The sequence below is a fragment of the Mustelus asterias genome, chromosome 12 (assembly GCF_964213995.1).
Source record: "Mustelus asterias chromosome 12, sMusAst1.hap1.1, whole genome shotgun sequence".
Taxonomy (NCBI): Eukaryota; Metazoa; Chordata; class Chondrichthyes; order Carcharhiniformes; family Triakidae; genus Mustelus; species Mustelus asterias.
This window is the reverse complement of record NC_135812.1, coordinates 4,703,564-4,722,184: the sequence shown is the minus strand read 5'-3', so window position 1 is coordinate 4,722,184 and position 18,621 is coordinate 4,703,564. Positions and strand designations below refer to the sequence as shown.

At 43.3% G+C, this 18,621-nt stretch overlaps 1 protein-coding gene across 5 annotated transcripts in view; it reads right to left on the bottom strand.

The window, feature by feature from the left end:
• bcas3 (BCAS3 microtubule associated cell migration factor) overlaps nt 1-18,621 on the bottom strand; it is a 915,564-nt gene that overhangs the window by 399,927 nt on the left and 497,016 nt on the right. For all 5 annotated transcript variants that reach the window (XR_013499066.1, XM_078224612.1, XM_078224615.1 and 2 more), the window contains exons 21-22: nt 7,494-7,690; nt 5,061-5,158 (exon numbers count right to left, since the gene is read on the bottom strand). Coding sequence is in view for 4 of the 5 variants with exons in the window: in XM_078224612.1 (XP_078080738.1) it covers nt 5,061-5,158; nt 7,494-7,690 (295 nt within the window). In the remaining variant the exon portion in view is untranslated. The remainder of the gene's footprint in view (nt 1-5,060; nt 5,159-7,493; nt 7,691-18,621) is intronic.

Here is an 18,621-nt window from a genome sequence, read left to right as displayed (position 1 = left end):
TATGTATTTGTATTAATTTTTATTGACTTACTGAGCTCTGCTGTATTCATGTATTCACTGGAAGACACATCATGGGTGGAATTTTCCAATCCCGCCTGCCACGGAAATCGTAGCGGGCGAGACAAAAATTTTGGCGGACCATACAAAGGCCCGCTGACCTCAAGTGGGAATTTCATTGCCTTCTGTCGTCTGGCTGATCTGGAAACTCTCCTGCTCTTACTGCCTGCTATTGGGCGTATTGGAAAGGTTAAGGGCAGATAATTAACCTATTTGGCCACGTTATGAGTGCATCTTCTGGTGAAACCATGTCCTGGACTGGGACTTGAAGCTTGGGGTTTCTGATCCAGAGGTAAGGACACTATCACTGTGCTTGCAAACCATCTCCACGAGCTAGCCATAAAATAATATTAAATCATTAGGAAAATAAAACTAATCTCCTCCCATTCTCTTTTGCAGCTGGTGCAAATCTGACAGAACTTTTAACAGTTGTGGATTGAAGAGAGAACCGTGTATTGTTTTTTACCAGGAACCCCTTTTAAAGCATTAATTTGTCAGAGATCTTTGGAATGGAGACCCTCAGTTTCAATGTGTCTGTCCCACTTAAGTTAGTCATAATGCTAAAATGGTTTAAGGTCAGAATTGTACTTGTTGGTTTACAATGAACAAAGTCGATGAGATTTTAGAAACAGTATTTAAGATTTGCTACGAGAAATACAGGATAGCTCGCAATTTGCCAGTTTGCTGTTGCTTTGATATGTAATTAAGGGATCAGCTAGTTATTCAATGAGTACAGGACAGTGCCATCAGCAAGAAGTTGTGTGTTTTGGACGATTACAACTGCTGCTTGATATGCTGCCCATGTACAGTTATAAGTAAACAAGAGCCAGGAGGCATAATGAGGTGTAAAAACCCTTCTCCATTTCAGGGACCAGTCATTTCAAGCACATTCAGAGCCAGAACCTCTGTAACTTCAATTGCACATTCTTGCCAGCTTGTAAGCAGAGTATCACCATCATCATCACCACCAGAGATCATTCTGAGTTCCACAGATGTTGCACTAGTGAACTACCCAAATCCAATATCCACACACAGCTCCAGAGTATGCATCCCTGATCCATGTGTGAAATTCCAATGTACTAAATTACTTTTTATTATTTCCTGCAGTACAGATTTCTTGATTCAAACATTTAAAGCATCTCTCAATTATCTATTTGTAAAAAAAATCTCAGCACAATAAATATAGCCCAGTCTACTGCCAAGTTTCCCCAAGAGACCCCATTAGCTGTCTAATTGCTTTTGTGTAAAATTGAGTTTGTTCAGTGCTTTCTGTTTGGATTCAGGCGCAGTGACTGAATGGATGATTCAATGGGCCATGGAGATTTACAAATTGCTTATGTTTATTTGCACTTTATAGAAATCCTGATCCAAGCATAAAATGTTTCTTGTAACTGCCATGATTATAACCATGAATAAGAGTTACCGTGGACTATCTGCATGAAAGTTTAAAATCTATGGTAACCCAGAGTAATTACTCTATATTAGAGACTGTTTCATTTGTACTAAAGAACACAATAAAGTCTATAGAAAGTGTGCTGAGCCAACCTGAAGATGAATATAACTGGGTTAATGCCAATGTTTAATGCAGAATTAACTTTCTACATTTTAAATGTTTATAAGTTAATATGGTTTAGCAGAGTTATAAAGAATCACTTAACATGAATGGCTGTAAATTGGGAGAGGGGAGTGTGCAGTGGGACCTTGGTGTCCTTGTGCACCAGTCGCTGGAGGTAAGCATGCAGGTGCAGCAGGCGGTAAAGAAGGCAAATGGTTTGTTGGCCTTCATTGTGAGAGGTTTCGAGTACAGGAGCAGGGACGTGTTGTTGCAATTATACAGGGCCTTGGCGAGGCCACACCTAGAGTATTGTGTGCAGTTTTGTTCTCCTTTTCTGAGGAAGGGTGTGGGAGTGCAGCGAAGGTTTGCCAGGCTGATTCCGGGACGGCAGGACTGATGTGTGAGGAGAGATTGACTAGGTTAGGATTATTTTCGCTGGAGTTCAGACGAATGAGGGGGGATCTCATGGAGACTTATAAAATTCTAACAGGACAAGACAGGGTAGATGCAGGGAGGATATTCCCGATGGTGGGGGAGTCCAGAACCAGGAGTCACAATCTGAGGATTCGGAGTAAACCATTTAGGACGGAGGTGAGGAGACGTTTCTTCACCCAAAGAGTGGTGAGCCTGTGGAATTCATTACCACAGGAAGTAGTTCATGCCAAAACATTGAATGTATTCAAGGGGCAGCTAGATATAGCACTTGGGGCGAATGGGATCAAAGGTTATGGGGAGAAAGCAGCATTAGGCTATTGAGTTGGACGATCAGCCATGGTCGTGATGAATGGAGGAGCAGGCTCGAAGGGCTGAATGGCCTCCTCTTGCTTCTATCTTCTATGTTTCTATGTTATTTGTTCCATCTGCTTTGATTTGTTTTTATTCTGAGTATATACTTGTTTTAAACAGTTAATGCTGATACCAGCATTGGAAATACTGGATTGAAAGTCGAGCTGATGGTGCAAGGGGACTGAATTAGTTCATACCCCAGATGACCATCTCTCTCAAGCTCCCAACACTGTTGCCCGACATAGTTCTTCAAGAGAGTATTGGGTGATGTTACTGTACTCCTGATTTAAACAAATATAATTGGACGGTGATGGAATTAATTGAAAGAACATCAATATTATTCTCTGGGTTTGATTACACTATCACTCCTGCATCAGTATACAACAGTTTTTACTGCCCATAAGCAAAAATAACAATGCGACTCAAAGTCATCTCTGGGGATGGGGGGGTTAGGATGAGAATCCCAGGCAGATCACCCCTCTCTTCTTGGACCTCACGGCACAAGGAATACCATTCCAATGCAGTGTGGAACTAACTGGGTTTAAAGACGCTCTGGATCTCTGGCTGCTTTTACAGATTTAACAGAGTATTTTTACAGTGTTTTGAGATGGTAGGTACTGCTGCCAACTTCTCAATGCATTTATAGTTTACCGGCCAGGTGCTGAGCTCTCTATGTACATCAAAGTGCGTACGTATGGGGTTCTCTCTTGGCCACAGAACACTGTTCTGCAGCCAGAGAATATAAACTTGCTGAAAATCAATCTTGTAGACTGGTAGTCACAATATAAATGCTGCTTTAAGTCCTTTGGCACTATTTGTTTTGTGTTTTTTTAAAATGGCCATTAAGCATAATGAAAGATGATTGAATATAAATGTTTGAGAAAATTGGCAAAACTGGTTTTGGGCGGAAGACCAAAGCAAACTTCAATGTTAAAAGTTGAGTTGGAAAGTGCTTTAGAATTACATCTTTAAACTACATGGTATGACACTTTTAACTCACTGCTCATTGCTGCTAACTGGGTGGCACTAAATCTAAACAATCCAAGCGAATGAGGGCTTGGACAGTGTCGCTAAGCTTGCAGGGTGAGCTAGGATTTTGGGACAGTGAAGTATATGCAACAAGAACCGATGGTTTACTGAAAAACACAGTGACCACAAGCAAGGCAAGGCTTATGGAACCTAACTCACAAATTTTATTTCTGTGACTCGAGTTATGTATCTGAATTACATCACATTGAGAGATTAAAATCAATATAAAAACAATACTTCCATAAAGATTTGTAAAAATGCTTGCTTTCTACATGTAGACTTCCTAATTGTTCCATAGTTTGTGGGTGGTGAGGCATTCAGTATCCCTGTAAAGGATCTGCCACTTTAATGGAACCAGATCATTAGCAGACTGATGAGATTGATACAACATTGCTTTTGCATCCAGCCCAATTTTAATCCACATCAAAATCAACAAGGAATAATATAGTGTGGGATATAAAACTGGGATTCTGCCCCAGCCCTTGGAAATCCCACCTAGAGAGTCCGGTTCAAATTAACCTTTATGTTCAAAGGTGAGCCAATTTGAAAAACTGATTACGTATAAGTTTATGGATGCATGTTGTCACCATCTGTGTCTTAGATAGCTGAGGGTGAAATCTGAAATGTTGCTGCTGCAACCTTCTCTGTTCTTACTTTTTGCAGTACTCTGCTAGGACAAGACGTGCTCCAGGCACACCCTGAATATATCAGCAACGCTCCTTGATTAACTCAGTAAGAGGCATGTTTGAGCTATGTAACTTCAATTCCTGTGGCCAGTTTTTCACTTCTGTCCCACAGGCTGAGACAGACAAAACATGCCCTTGAGAGGAAACAACAGTGTGAATGCCAATCGCATGATTTGAACTTGGATTCTATAGCTGAGGGTCAGAGAGTTCTACGTGCTGAATCCACTGTTCATAGCGGCTACATAAATAGTAACAGAGTGCACACACTTGTGTTTTTGCAAGGAACGCTGTCCGAAGGAACCTTTTATCAATCATTTACAGTATCACTGCGCCCAAAGCAATTTTACCCTGATTTGAACATGTGATGAAAGGGCTTATAGGAAATGTACAAGAAAACAGAATGCCGTGCTACTAAATGTTGTCAGCTTACATGAAACTGGAGTTCATTCCACCCACAACTTACATTCACAACAGGGACATGCTGGTTGTGATTCAGGTGAAATCCTGATGCACACCAGAGCAAACCGTGGGGCATCAGCAAAGAGAAAATCTCGACAACATGTTCAAACGTATCGATCAGTGGAAACTGAATTCAGGAATTATTACTCTTGTTAAAATTAACAAGGCGGAATTGGCTCGTCCTTTCACATCAACAGCTGGGTCACCCTGTCAATATCTGCGATCCAGGTACCCATCCACATGCCCTACGTGTGAGCAGAGCCAGCAGATTCTATTCACATTAGACAATACATTTACATTAGAATGTCCACGGAAAACACGTCATTGATCATTCTGAAGATGGCTTCCATGAGGAAAATCAAAGGGGAAGTCTGCTGAACCTGAGAGTCTTAACTGGAGCATCACAAATCTTCAATGAACAAGAGTTCAACAATTCAGGTACTTCATCTCCTTCCCTCCCCAGCACAACCCACGGTTAGGTTTCCTACCTGATCCGGCATCAATTACTGTTGAAAGGGTTCTTCGATCAGCAATTACCCTTGATGAGCCAGGCATGCTAACAGGCTCGGAGCGGACTGGCTGGATCCTGTCACCATAGCACACAGAAAGAAGATGTTAAATACTGTAGCCGTTCATGGTAATCTGATCTGTCATTCACATTAATCTTCCACCTGATGAAGGAGCAGCGCTCCGGAGGCTCATGTTTCCAAATAAACCTGTTGGGCTTTAACCTGGTGTTGTGAGATTCTTACTGTTTCACCAGGTTGACTGCATTTTTGATTACTATATTGAATGATCAAATCTTCACCGTAAAGATATCTATCCTATAATCTGGCACGGTCAATTCACCGTTCTGCCCCAGGAAGAGGAACTCAGTGATACATTAACACCAAATGAAACCCCACTCCCTCTCCACATCATGGACAAATTGAAAATGATGTCTCAATAAACAGACCTAGACTATCGTATGTGGATTCTTCAAAGCATTGTAGAGGGACCCATCTCAGACAGTTCGCCATACCTCAGTGGGTCACATTCCTGCCTCTTGGGTTAGAATATTGTGGGTTCAAGGCCCCACTCCAGAAATCCTGGTACATAATCCAGGTTGATATTTCTGTGCCGAACTGAGGAAACTGTGGTGCTGTCTCTCAGATAACACATTAAAGCTAGGCCCAGTTTAACCTCTCAGATCAATGTAAAAATCCCAAAGCACTATTTGAGGTGGAGCAGGGAGTTTCCCCAGACAATGTCTATTCTTCAACTAACAGCACTAAAACAGATTATCTGGTCATTATCATTGCTACTTGTGGGATCTTGCTGTGCACAGATTGGCTGTTGCATTCTTATGGCAAACACTTCAAAAGTATTTAATTGGCTAAGACATTTTAGGACAACCTGTGGTCATGAAAATAATTATATAAATGCAAGTTTGTTCTTTCCTTTCAGTACCTGTGTTATATGTTCAGTAGCATATGATTCATGACACTGACACTGTTCCCCTACCCTGTTCTAGATAATGCAACAAGCAGAGTAAATGTTGTCAGGCTAAATCATATTTCAGAAGTCCGAGTATTAGATTCAAGTAAAAAGCTGTTTATGCAACATATATGGCAAGTCAGTGATCACAAATGGACTACTGCATTTTAAAGAGCACTTAAAGCCCTTTACAAATGGAAATGTAGCTGTCACAAGCTAGGCATGATAGGTTACTGAGAGAGACCACCAAAATATAGGTGCCACATTGAGAAGAAGAGATGGCTCTTGAGATAACATATAGAAACATATCTGAGCAATGTAAAAGCAGGGCCACAGTGTTCAGTCACCTGATGAAGGAGCAGTGCTCCGAAAGCTCGTGCTACTAAATAAACCTGTTGGACTTTAACCTGGTGTTGTGAGACTACTTACTGTGCTCACCCCTGTCCAACGCCGGCAACTCCACATCACAGTGTTCAGTAGTACTGGAACTGGAAATATAGACCAAAGAACTGAACCATTCCTCCAGCATACACCGAGTGTGCCCTCAATAACCTGGGCAATGACACGGTCTGCATTGCATCTGCTTTCTGCTATTGCGCAATGGTTTCTAATCAGAGTTATCAGCCGCAGTCTACTCAGAACGACATGTTCATTTTCAGGCCTCGTGACCTGCTTTGGAATAGAATCATTGTGACAGCTCTCGGGATAATGGACACCAACGTGTAGGATGTAGGCTGGTATTAAATGGAGATAACGGGTCCCTCGCCCAATCAGGCATTTAACTGGGGAGTACAGGGACTTCCCTGAGTTCAAGGGCCCGAGGGTTGGAGGTCCCACCTGCCAATAAGAGGCCAGCAGCTTAATGTCACTGGGGGGGGGACAGTGGCTGCTGCCAGAATGACACCTAGATATTTGTTGGATTGATTATTGAAGTGGGAATTGTATTTGCAGTGAGCTTTTGCGTCAAACATCTTGCTTTCTTCTGCTGGTCCCTTCTGACTTGCCTTTAAGTTCAAGCGAAGATGCTTGTTGCTCGAGTTTTGGGAATTACCGCTGTAATGCAAATTACAGTGAATCATTTGGCTGTTTCCACGGCACTGCATCAATTGGTTGAAGTGGGCCAATGCCTAAGGGCATACCTTCACCAAAATTCCTTTACTTACAAGATCCAACAACACTATACAGAGTGCTCTCAGTCTACATCCGGAGTGCCAGAGGAACTGACACACCTCTTTAAATACAGGGCATGAGGCTCCCTGATTGGACCACCAATTTGACCCTTAATCAGGGAGCTCATATTTAAGGAGGCCAACCTCAACTGCCTGATTAAAATCGTTACAGAGTGATTCAGGCGCATGGGATAAAGGAACGGATTTTCCAACATTAATGAGACCCTGTATCACTTGTTCAGAAAAACAAGGCTCTCATACTTTGAATTTCCTTACCTCAGACTATTGAGTTCCAGATCATCAGTATCGAAGTCCATGAGTGGCTGTGGTGTATCACATGGTCCGTGTGACTGAAGCACTGAGGAACTGGACGAAATCACTGTTGTTTGTCCGGAAGGGTGGATTGTCTTGAACTGAAATTGTGGGCCCATCCATAGACGCCTATGAGGTCCTGTGTGTGTCACAATCTCAACCTGGAAATCAAGGTTAAAGAGACAACACAGTGGAAGCCATGAGAAACAAGTCAATGAATTGCAGGCATAGCAATAATCACAGGTATCAGCAAAACAGGTGCAGGCAAGTAACGTATTAGCAGAAGAGTCAAAACGACTTTGACCGGGATTTTCTGGCCTCGTTCGCGCTGAAACCGGAAAATCCTGCCCGAGATCAATGGATCTTTCCATGGTCTGCCCCTCGCCCGTTCCGATTCCCGTGCGGGCGGAACAGTAAAATTCCGGTCTTTATATTTACATGATACCTCATCAAAGCTGAGAAATATCCCAGTCCTGGTTGTATACAGTGAATTACTCTGAAGTGCAGTCTCTGCTGGTCAGGCAAACATTACAGTCATCTTACACTGCAAGATCTCACATACAGCAATGCAATTCAAGGGAGGCGATGGCCCAGTGGTATTATCGCTAAACTATTAATCCAGAAACTCAGCCAATGTTCTGGGGACCCGGGTTCAAATCCCACCACGGCAAACGGTGGAATTGGACTTCAATAAAAAAAATCTGGAATTAAGAATCTACTGGCGACCATGAAACCATTGTCGATTGTCGGAAAAACCCATCTGGTTCACTAATGACCTTTAGTGAAGGAAATCTGCCGTCCTTACCCGGTCTGGCCTACATGTGATTCCAGAGCCACAGCAATGTGGTTGACTCTTAACTGCTCTCGGGCAATTAGGGATGAGTAATAAATGCTGACCAGCCAGCGACACCCATGTCCCATGAATGAATGAAACAAAAGAAATCTACACAGTACCTACAACACAATGAAACATCCCCAGATTCTTCACAGGGCATTTTGAGACAAATTCTGACACCAAGCCATATAAATAAATACTAGGGCAGGTGATCAAAAGCTTGGTTAACGTGGTAGATATTAAGGAGCAAGTTAAAGGAAGAGAAAGAAGTACAGAGGAGGAGATATTTATGAAGGTAATTGCAAAGCTCAATGATTAGTTTATTCATACTGATGGAACAATGCTGCCAAGTGCTTCAAGTAGGACCATGGAGTTGCTGACATGTTCTTGAACCACTGGAACAGCAAGCCTGGGCCTTACAGTAATATTTAATTTGAATGTGACAATGCAGCACAGTCTGCAACACACACCCCCACCACCCGCCCTCCCCCGGCCCCCCTACAATGGCATGCCTTCACAAGTGATGCACTCAAGTCCTGGAACCGTATCGGAAGACACAATGAATAACAGAGCCTGGTAGTTGGTGAGTAGTTGTTGCATTGGGAAGGACATCAAAGAGAATTGAGCTGAGATATAATTCATGGTCTGAAGTGATTCAAGATAACTCAATGATGCGGTAAGGCATTACATAAATGTATCTTTTTAAATGTAAAGTGTAGGCTATAAAATAAACACTCTTCAGTTGGGGTTGTTTGACGTGCGGCAGAAATAATTTGCAGAATCTTGGCTTGAGAGATTAAAAATGCTTGAGTCAACCTCATGATAGAGAAGGTTTTTTTCTTTAATTTATGGGAAGAGACTAGAAAAGGTGCCCTAAAAATAGTCTGTTTCATCTGTAACCTGGCTGGAAAACCGCTCATCTACCTGTGGTCAGAAATCAAAGTTAAACTCAGTTTCGGAACCTGGAATGTATGAATCCTCATGGATAACAAGCAAAACAATCGCCTGGAGCAGAGAACTGCCCTTGTCGACCATAACTCAGGCACTTTAACACTAACATCGCTGCTCTCCAAGAGATCCAAAGGGAAGCTGAATGAAGATGCTGGCTGGTGGTTACACCTTCCTCCGGAGAGGAAAACCTGAGGATCAGCCCAGGACGCATGGAATCCAGGAACTGGGTTTACCATCAAGAACAAACTCGCCAACCGACTCTCGGAGCTCTCTGTCGGTATCAACAAATGCCTCATGACTCCCTGTCTACAACCTGCCGAGAACCAGCAAGTGACGGTCGTGAGTGACTACACCCAACCCTTGATGCCGATGATGAATCCAAAGAAGGCTTCTACTCCACCCCATACTCCTATCCAACATTCCTAAGGAAGATAAGACCATCATCCTTGCAGACTTCAACTCCAACTGGAAAGGACTTTCAACTCTAGAAAGGAACCATTGGAAAGAGTTAGAATTGCAACTCCAACATGGTTTTCCTGCTCCCCAAATGCGTGGAACAGTGGCTTGTCATCACTAACACACTGTTACACCAAAAAGACAGACTCAAGACTTCCTGGAGACATCCATGATCAAAGCACTGGCACATGATCAAATTTGTCATTGTCCAATCCTGAGACCAAAAGGATGCTCTCATCACCAAACTGATGACCAGTGCAGATGACTGCTGGGCAGACACAGACTCATCCATTCCTCTATGCCCATCAATCTTCACCAGATGCAGCGGAAGATGAAGAAACAGCTCAGAAAAAAGATCCATGTTGAGCGGCTTCAAGAGCCAAGCACGCTGGCGAACTTCCAACAATGTCTTCATCAAAATCTCCAAAGCATTCATTCGAATGGAGTGGAGGAAAAGTGGAAAGAGCTGAAGACAGCCATCATCTCAAGCTGTGAAGAAACTATCGGCTGCAAGACATGGAAACACCAAGACTGGTTCAACGAGAATGACTACACCATCCAAGACCTCACCAACAAGATAAGGAGAACTCTCTGTGCTTGGCAAGACCAGCAAAGCAAAAAGGAGAACACATCAAACAGCACAAGTGGAGATACAAAGGTGAACTAGGAGAATCAAGAACCATGGTGGACTTTGAAAGCTGAGCAGCTGCAACACCTCGCTAATAAACTCGACATCCGGGGTTTCTTCAGTGCCACTGCCACCGGGGCAATATGTGGACCCAACACCCTCGTCCTCAAACCGGTGCAAAGTAAAGACAGAACCCATCTGAATGACAGAGAAAACATTAGTCTTTGATGGATCGAGTACTTCAAAGAACTCCGAGGCCTTGATACATCATAGATGAGGATGAGTTTGAGGAAATGTCCCAAATCTCCATCAAAGATGAACATGGATTCCCACCAAGCACAGATGAAGTTGAAGCCGCCATTAAACACATGAAGAATGGAAAAGCTGCAGGAGTGGACAGGATTCCGGTGGAGATTTTCAAACTTGGAGGAAAAGAGATCACTCGTCATCTCCATCAGCTGTTCCTGAAAATCTGGGACACAGAAAAATTCCCTCCTGATCCCAGGGATGCCGCCATCACCACCATCTTCAAGAAAGGAGGCAATGTGGACTTTGGGAACTACCAAGGAAACTCCCAACTCTCCATCACCGGGAAGATTATCGCCTGAATCCTCGCTAGCCGCCTTCTCCCATTCTCTGAAGAAATCCTTCCTGAAAGCCAGTGATGCTTCCGACCAAACCAAGGAACAATGGACATGATTTTCATCGCTTGGCAACTTCGAGAAATGCCAGGAGCAACATCAACCACTCTACATGGCCGTCATCGATCTGACCAGAGAGTGTGGTAGACACTAGTTACAGGGAGGTTCTCACACCACAGGTTCAGTCAGATAGATGAGTGACTACCAGGAGAGGCAGGCAGGTAGTGCAGGAGTCTCCTGTGGCTATTCGCCTTTCAAACAGGTATACCGTTTTGGATACTGTTGGGGGGATAGCCATTCAGGGTAAAATACCAGCAGCAGCCAGGCCTGTGGCACCACACCTGGTTCTGCTGTCGAGCAGGGTCTGGCAAAGAGTAAGCGCAGTAAGAAATCTCACAACACCAGGTTAAAGTCCAACAGGTTTATTTGGCACTAGCTTTCAGAGTCTCAGGCTCCTTCATCAGGTGAGTGAGGACTTGTGTTCACAAACAGGTCATATACAAACACAAACTCAGTTTACAAGATAATGGTCGGAATGCGAGTCTTTACAGGTAATCAAGTCTTAAAGGTACAGACAATGTGAGTGGAGCGGCCGTGGTGCTACTGTGCCACTGTGCTACCGTACCGTGGGGCGGCACGGTAGCACAGTGGGGCGGCACGGTAGCACAGTGGTTAGCACTGCTGCTTCACAGCTCCAGGGACATGGGTTCAGTTCCCGGCTTGGGTCACTGTCTGTGTGGAGTTTGCACATTCTCCTCGTGTCTGCGTGGGTTTCTTCCCGGTGCTCTGGTTTTCTCCCACAGTCCAAAGATGTGCGGGTTAGGTTGATTGGCCATGCTAAAATTGCCGCTTGGTGTCCTGAGATGCATAGGTTAGAGGGATTAGTGGGTAAAATATGTAGGGATATGGGGGTAGGGCCTAGGTGGGATTGTGGTCGGTGCAGACTCGATGGGCCGAATGGCCTCTTTCTGTACTGTAGAGGATCTATGAGAGGGCCAAGCACAGATTAAAGAGATGTGTATTGTCTCCAGCCAGGACAGTTAGTGAGATTTTGCAAGCCCAGGCAAGTCGTGAGGGTTACAGATAGTGTGACATGAACCCAAGTCCTCACTCACCTGATGAAGGAGCCTGAGACTCCGAAAGCTAGTGCCAAATAAACCTGTTGGACTTTAACCTGGTGTTGTGAGACTTCTTATTGTGCTTACCCCAGTCCAACGCCGGCATCTCCACATCAGGAGTAAGCGAGCAGTAGTAATAAGGGACTCGCTAGTTAGAGGCACAGAAAGTCATTCCTGTGGCTGCGATCGAGACTCCAGGATGGTGTGTTACCTGACGGGCAAGGCAGATGAACTCAGGACATGGATGGGTACATGGGACTGGGATATTATAGCAATTACTAAAACATAGCTAAGGGAGGGACAGGACAGGCAGCTCAATGTTCCAGGGTACAGATGCTATAGGAAAGATAGAACAGAAGGTAAGAGAGGAGGGGAAGTTGAGTTTTCGATTAGAGAGAATATCATGGCAGTACTGAGAGGGAATATTTCTGAGGATTTGCCCACTGAGTCAATATGGGTAGAACTGAGAAATAAGAAGGCGGAGATCATTTTGATAGGAATGTACTATGGGCCCCCAAATAGTCAGCGGGAAATTGAGGGGCAAAATGTAAGGAGATTACAGATAGCTCAAAGAAAATAGGGTGGTAATAGTAGGGGACTTTAATTTTCCCAACATTGACTGGGACAGCCATAGTATTAGGGGTTGGATGGAGAAAAATTTGTTGAGTGCATTTAGGAGGAATTTCTCATTCAGTATGTGGCTGGCCCGACTAGAGAGAGGGCAAAACTTGACGTTCTCTTGGGAAATAAGGAAGGGCAGGTGACAGAAGTGTTAGTGAGGGATCACTTTGGCACCAGTGACCATAATTCCATTAGCTTTAAGATGGTTATGGAGAATGATAGGTCTGGCCCAAAAGTTAAAATTCTAAATTGGGGCAAGGCCAATTTTGATGGTATTAGACAGGAACTTTCAAAGGTTGATTGGAGAAGTCTGTTGGCAGGCAAAGGGACATCTGGTAAGTGGGAGGCTTTCAGAAGTGTGTTAACCAGGGTTCAGTGATGGCACATTCCTTTTAGAGTGAAGGGCAAGGCTGGTAGAAATAGGGAAACCTGGATGACTCAGGATATTGAGGCCTTGATCAAGAAGAAGAAGGAGGCATATGACATGCATTGGCAGCTGGGATCATGTGGTTCCCTTAAAGAGTACAGAGGATCTAGGAGTAGAGTTAAGAGAGAAATCAGGAGGGCAAAAAGGGGACATGAGATTGCTTTGGCAGTTAAGGCAAAGGAGAATCCAAAAAGCTTCTACAATTACATAAAGGGCAAAAGACTAACTAGGGAGAGAATAGGGCCTCTTAAGGAGCAACAAGGTCACCTGGGAGACCCTTGATCAGAAGAAATCTACCTGGAGGAACCGCTAAAGGAATACAAGGGAAGATCAAACAGAAGAAGAAAGCACATAACCTAGACAAACATAGGAAGTGCAAAGATGATTTTAAAAAGGAAATAAGCAAATCAAAGAAAAGGCATGGAAAAAGATTAGCAAGTAAAGGTAAAGAAAACCCAAAGATCTTTTGCCAATATATTAATGGTGAAAGATTAGTTAAGGAAAAAATGGGGCCTATCATAGTTGAAGAAGGGAACTCATATGAGGATGCAGAGGGTGTGGGAAGGGTTTTAAATGAATACCTTTTCTCTGTATTTACAAAGGAAAGGAATAATGCAGATTTAGTAGTCCAGGAGGAACACTGTGAGATATTGGACAGGATAATCATAAAGTGAGAGGAAGTACTTGAAGGGTTGGAATCCTTGAAAGGTGATAAGTCGCCAGGGCCAGATGATTTGTTTCCGAGGCTGCTGAAGAACGTCAGGGAGGAGATGTATTGTGGATGATTTTCCAATCCTCACTAGATACATGGGAGGTACTGGAGGACTGAAGAAATGCAAACATAGTTCCATTGTTTAAAAAGGGATCGAAGGAAATGTCAAACAATTACAGGCGAGTTAGTCTTACAACAATAGTGGGCAAATTGAAAGACATGGATTAGTCAGGGATGGTCAGCATGGATTTGCTAAAGGAAGGTCTTTCCTCACAAATTTGATTGAACTTTTAGAGGAAGTGACAAGAAGGGTTGATGTAGGTAGTCCAGTGGATGTTGCGTAGATGGATTTTAGCAAGGGGTTTAGCAAGGCCCCACATGGCAGATTTGTCAAAAAGTAAAAGCCCACGGGATACAGGGTAAAGTGGCAAACTGGATAAAAAGTTGGCTGAGTAACAGGAAACAAAGGGTAATGGTCGATGGATATCCTTGTGAATGGAAAGTTGTTCCACAGGGCTCGGTGTTGGGACCCTTGCACGAATTAGACGTGAATGTGGGGGGGCACAAATGGGAAATTTGCAGACAACCCAAAGACTGGCCGAGTGGTGGATGATGCAGAGGATAGCTATAATCTCCAAAACTATATAGACGGGTTGGTGGAGTGGGCGGTAAAGTGGCAGATGGATTTTAACATCGAGAAGTGTGAGGTAATGCATTTAGGGAGGTCAAACAGTTACAGGGAACACACAATAAATGGGAATATACTAAGAGGGCTAGATGAAGTGAGAAATCTTGGCATACAAGTACACAGGTCCCTAAATGCAGCAGTTCAGGTAGACAAGGTTGAAAGGAAGGCTTATGGAATGCACTCCTTCATTGGCAGAGGTATAGAATATAAAAGGATATAATGCTGGAAACACTGACGAAGCCACAACTGGAATATCACGTGCAGTTCTGGTCACTACATTACAGGAAAGATGTACTTACCCTGGAGAGAGTGCAGAGAATGTTACAAGAATGTTGCCAGGGTTAGAAAAGTGTAGCAATGAGGAAAGAGTGGATGAGTTGGGGTTAGTTTCCTTGGAACAAGGAAGTCTGAGAGGTGACTTGATAGAGGTGTACAAAATTATGAGGGGAAGAGATAGAGTGGACAGGATAAAATTGTTTATTCTAGAATTCCAGAACCAGGGGACATAGGTTCAAGATAAGTGGCAGTAGGTGTAGAGGGGACATGAGGAAGAACTGTTTTAAGCAGAGCATGGTGAGTGTCTGGAATTCGCTGCCCAAGTTGGTGATGCAGATAGAGACTCTAAACTCTTTTAAAAAGTACCTGGATCTGCACCTTAAGTGCTGCAAGCTACAGGGCTATGGGCCGGGTGCAGAAAGATGGGATTAGAAAGGGTGTCCTCGGGTTGGCATGAGCAAGATGGGTCGAATGGCCTCCTTCTGTGTTGTAACCTTTCTATAGTTTCTATGGTTCTAGCTAGATGTGAAACTGAGGTAAATAGTGCACATTTTACACATAGCACACAATAACAGATGTTCTGGAGAAGAACAATCTCTTCAGAGATTTAACAGGGAATATTTTTTGTTTCTCTTCCGACCACGGTCAGATTGACCTGCCTTTACACAGCAGAGTCAAGTTAGATCTGATGGGAGTCATCCAATGCACAATTACTAAACTAAAACTTCCGCCATGTACGAAAGAACCCACCACAGTCAGCACATCAAAGGAATAATTAATTTAAATTCCTCCTGCTGTGAATATTTTAAAAAAACCTCGTACCAGATGCAGTCTAACTAAAGTATTAGAAGATTCTGATCAGACAATAAGGGGTGAGTGTTCATGTCGACCTGAGATGGTATTCTTCAGTTCAAATATCCATGGGTGCTGCAGCACTGAGGTGGCCATAAACAAAGTCATGGATTTATTCTTCATTTTCTTCAAGTCATCTTTGCTGAAATCATCAGTAGCCACCAAGGCAAGAACCGCCTGTTCCAAGCCCCTGCCAATTCTACTCTGTTAGTCTTTCATTAAAAAATGTGAGGACTATAGGTCAGCTCATTCTGGATCTCCTCCTGCCACCACCATCTCAACTTTCTCGGGAACCAATGAATGATTTGGATGAATGTATGGTTGCTAGGTTTGCCAATGACACAAAGATAGGGAAGGGAAGTAAATTCTCAAGGTCAGGAAAAGAGTACAAGGGAATATCCATAGGTTAAGTGAGTCGGTAAAGAGTTCGCAGACGGAGTATAATGTGGGAAAATGTGAATTGTCCACTTTGACAGGAAGAATACAGAAGTATTATATTATTTCAATGGAGAGAGATTGCAGAATTCTGTGGTAGATGCTTATACATGGATCACAAAAAAGATTAGTGAGACCACATCTGGAGTACTGTGTACAGTTTCTCACTCAAGAAGGAATTGGAAGCAGTTCAAAAAAGGTTCACTTGACTGATACCTGGGATGAAGGTGTTATCATATGAAAAAGTTTGAGAAGGTTGGGCCTACACTCTTTAGAATTTAGAAGAATAAGAGATGATCTCACCAAAACATATAAGATCTGGAGGGGACCTGACAGAGTGGATGCTGAGAGGATATTTCCCCTTTGAGGAGTCTAGAATGAAAAAGGTAAGGGCACAGTTTAAAAATTGGGGACTCCAATTTTTTTTGATTTGATTTGATTTATTATTGTCATATGTATTAATATACAGTGACAAGTATTGTTTCTTGCGCATTATACAGACAAAACATACCGTTCATAGAGAAAGAAATGAGAGAGTGCAGAATGTAGTGTTACAGTCATAGCATTAAAGCATTGTTAGAGAGTTTAAAAGAGTTAGAATGAAGTTTTAGAAGCATAGAACAAGAGTAAAAGATAGAATTAGAAGATATGCTGGGCACAGCTTGCAAGAAATCGCCTCGCTCTGGCGCCATCTTGGAATTTAAGACTGAAGCAAGGAGAATATTTTTTCATCCAGACAGTCATTAGTCTGTGGAATTCTCTTCCCCAGAGAGCAGTTGAGGCTGGGTCATTGAATATATTCAAGGCTGAGTTAGCTAGATTTCTGATCAAAAAGGGAGTCAAGGGGGTGGGGGCAGACAGGTAAATAGAGTTAAGACTGCAGTCAGATCAGCCATGATCCTATCGAATGGCAGAGCAGGTTCGAGGGCCTAATGGTTCAAGGCCTGCTCCTAATTCTTGTGTTGTGTATTTGACCTTCTTCCTCGAGACCTGGATCAGGAAAAGAATGCAAAGCTTAGGAAGGAACTCTTCTGGGTGTTTTGAATGGCAGCATCGAAGAGACCATGTGAATCTGTTTAGCTGTTTCACATCTCAACCAAAATTGCCAGTGCTAAAGGTGTTTTTTCCGACGAGGGAACGAGCTATTTTGGATCTGGTATTGTGTAACGAGGTAGGTAGAATTAAGGATCTTATTGTGAAGGACCCTCTTGGGTCTAGTGACCACAATATGGTCGAATTTCTGATTCAGATGGAAGAGGAGAAAGTTTGGTCCCAAACCAGTGTCCTCTGTTTGAACAGAGGGAAATATGATAGGATGAGGGATGAATTGGCTAAGGTAGACTGGGAGAGCAGGCTGGCAGGTAGGATAGCTGAGGAACAGTGGAGGATTTTTAAGGAGATCCTTTTCAGTTCTCAGCAAAAATATATTCCAGCAAAAAACAAGGATTGTAAGAAAAGGGAGAACCAGCCGTGGATAACGAAGGAAATAAAGGAGAGTATTAAAATAAAAACAGCTGCGTACAGAGTGGCCAAAAATAGTGGAGAAACAAGTGATTGGGAAAAATTTAAGAAACAACAAAGAGAGACTAAGAAAGCGATAAAGAAAGGAAGGATAGACTATGAAGCTAGGCTAGCAATTAATATAAAAAATGATAGTAAAAGTTTTTATAAATATATAAAAAGGAATAGAGTGGCTAGAGTGAATGTTGGACCCTTGGAGGACGAGAGGGGGGAGTTAATAGTGGGAAATGAGGATATGGCTGAGTCTTTAAATAAGTTTTTTGTGTCGGTCTTCACGGTGGAGGACACAAATAGTTTGCCAAATATTAACGATAGAGGGTTGGCAGCAGGAGAAATACTTAATACAATTAATGTTACCAGAGAGGCAGTGCTGGGTAGACTAATGGGACTGAAGGTGGATAAGTCCCCGGGTCCGGATGGAATGCATCCCAGGGTATTGAAAGAAATGTCAGAGGTAATAGTGGATGCGTTAGTGATTATTTATCAAAACTCGTTGCATTCTGGGGTAGTGCCGGTTGATTGGAAAACGGCTAATGTTACGCCGCTGTTTAAAAAAGGAAGGAGACAAAAGGCGGGTAACTATAGGCCGGTCAGCTTAACGTCTGTAGTAGGGAAAATGCTGGAATCCATTATTAAAGAGGAGATAGCAGGGCATCTGGATAGAAATGGTTCGATCAATCAGACGCAGCATGGATTCATGAGGGGAAAGTCGTGCTTGACGAACATGTTGGATTGTTATGAAGATGTGACTAGGGCGGTTGATGGAGGAGAACCGGTGGATGCGGTGTTTTTGGATTTCCAAAAGGCGTTTGATAAGGTGCCCCATAAAAGGCTACTGAAGAAGATTAGGGCACACGGAGTTGGGGGTAGTGTGTTAAAGTGGATTGGGGACTGGCTATCCGACAGGAAGCAAAGAGTCGGAATAAATGGG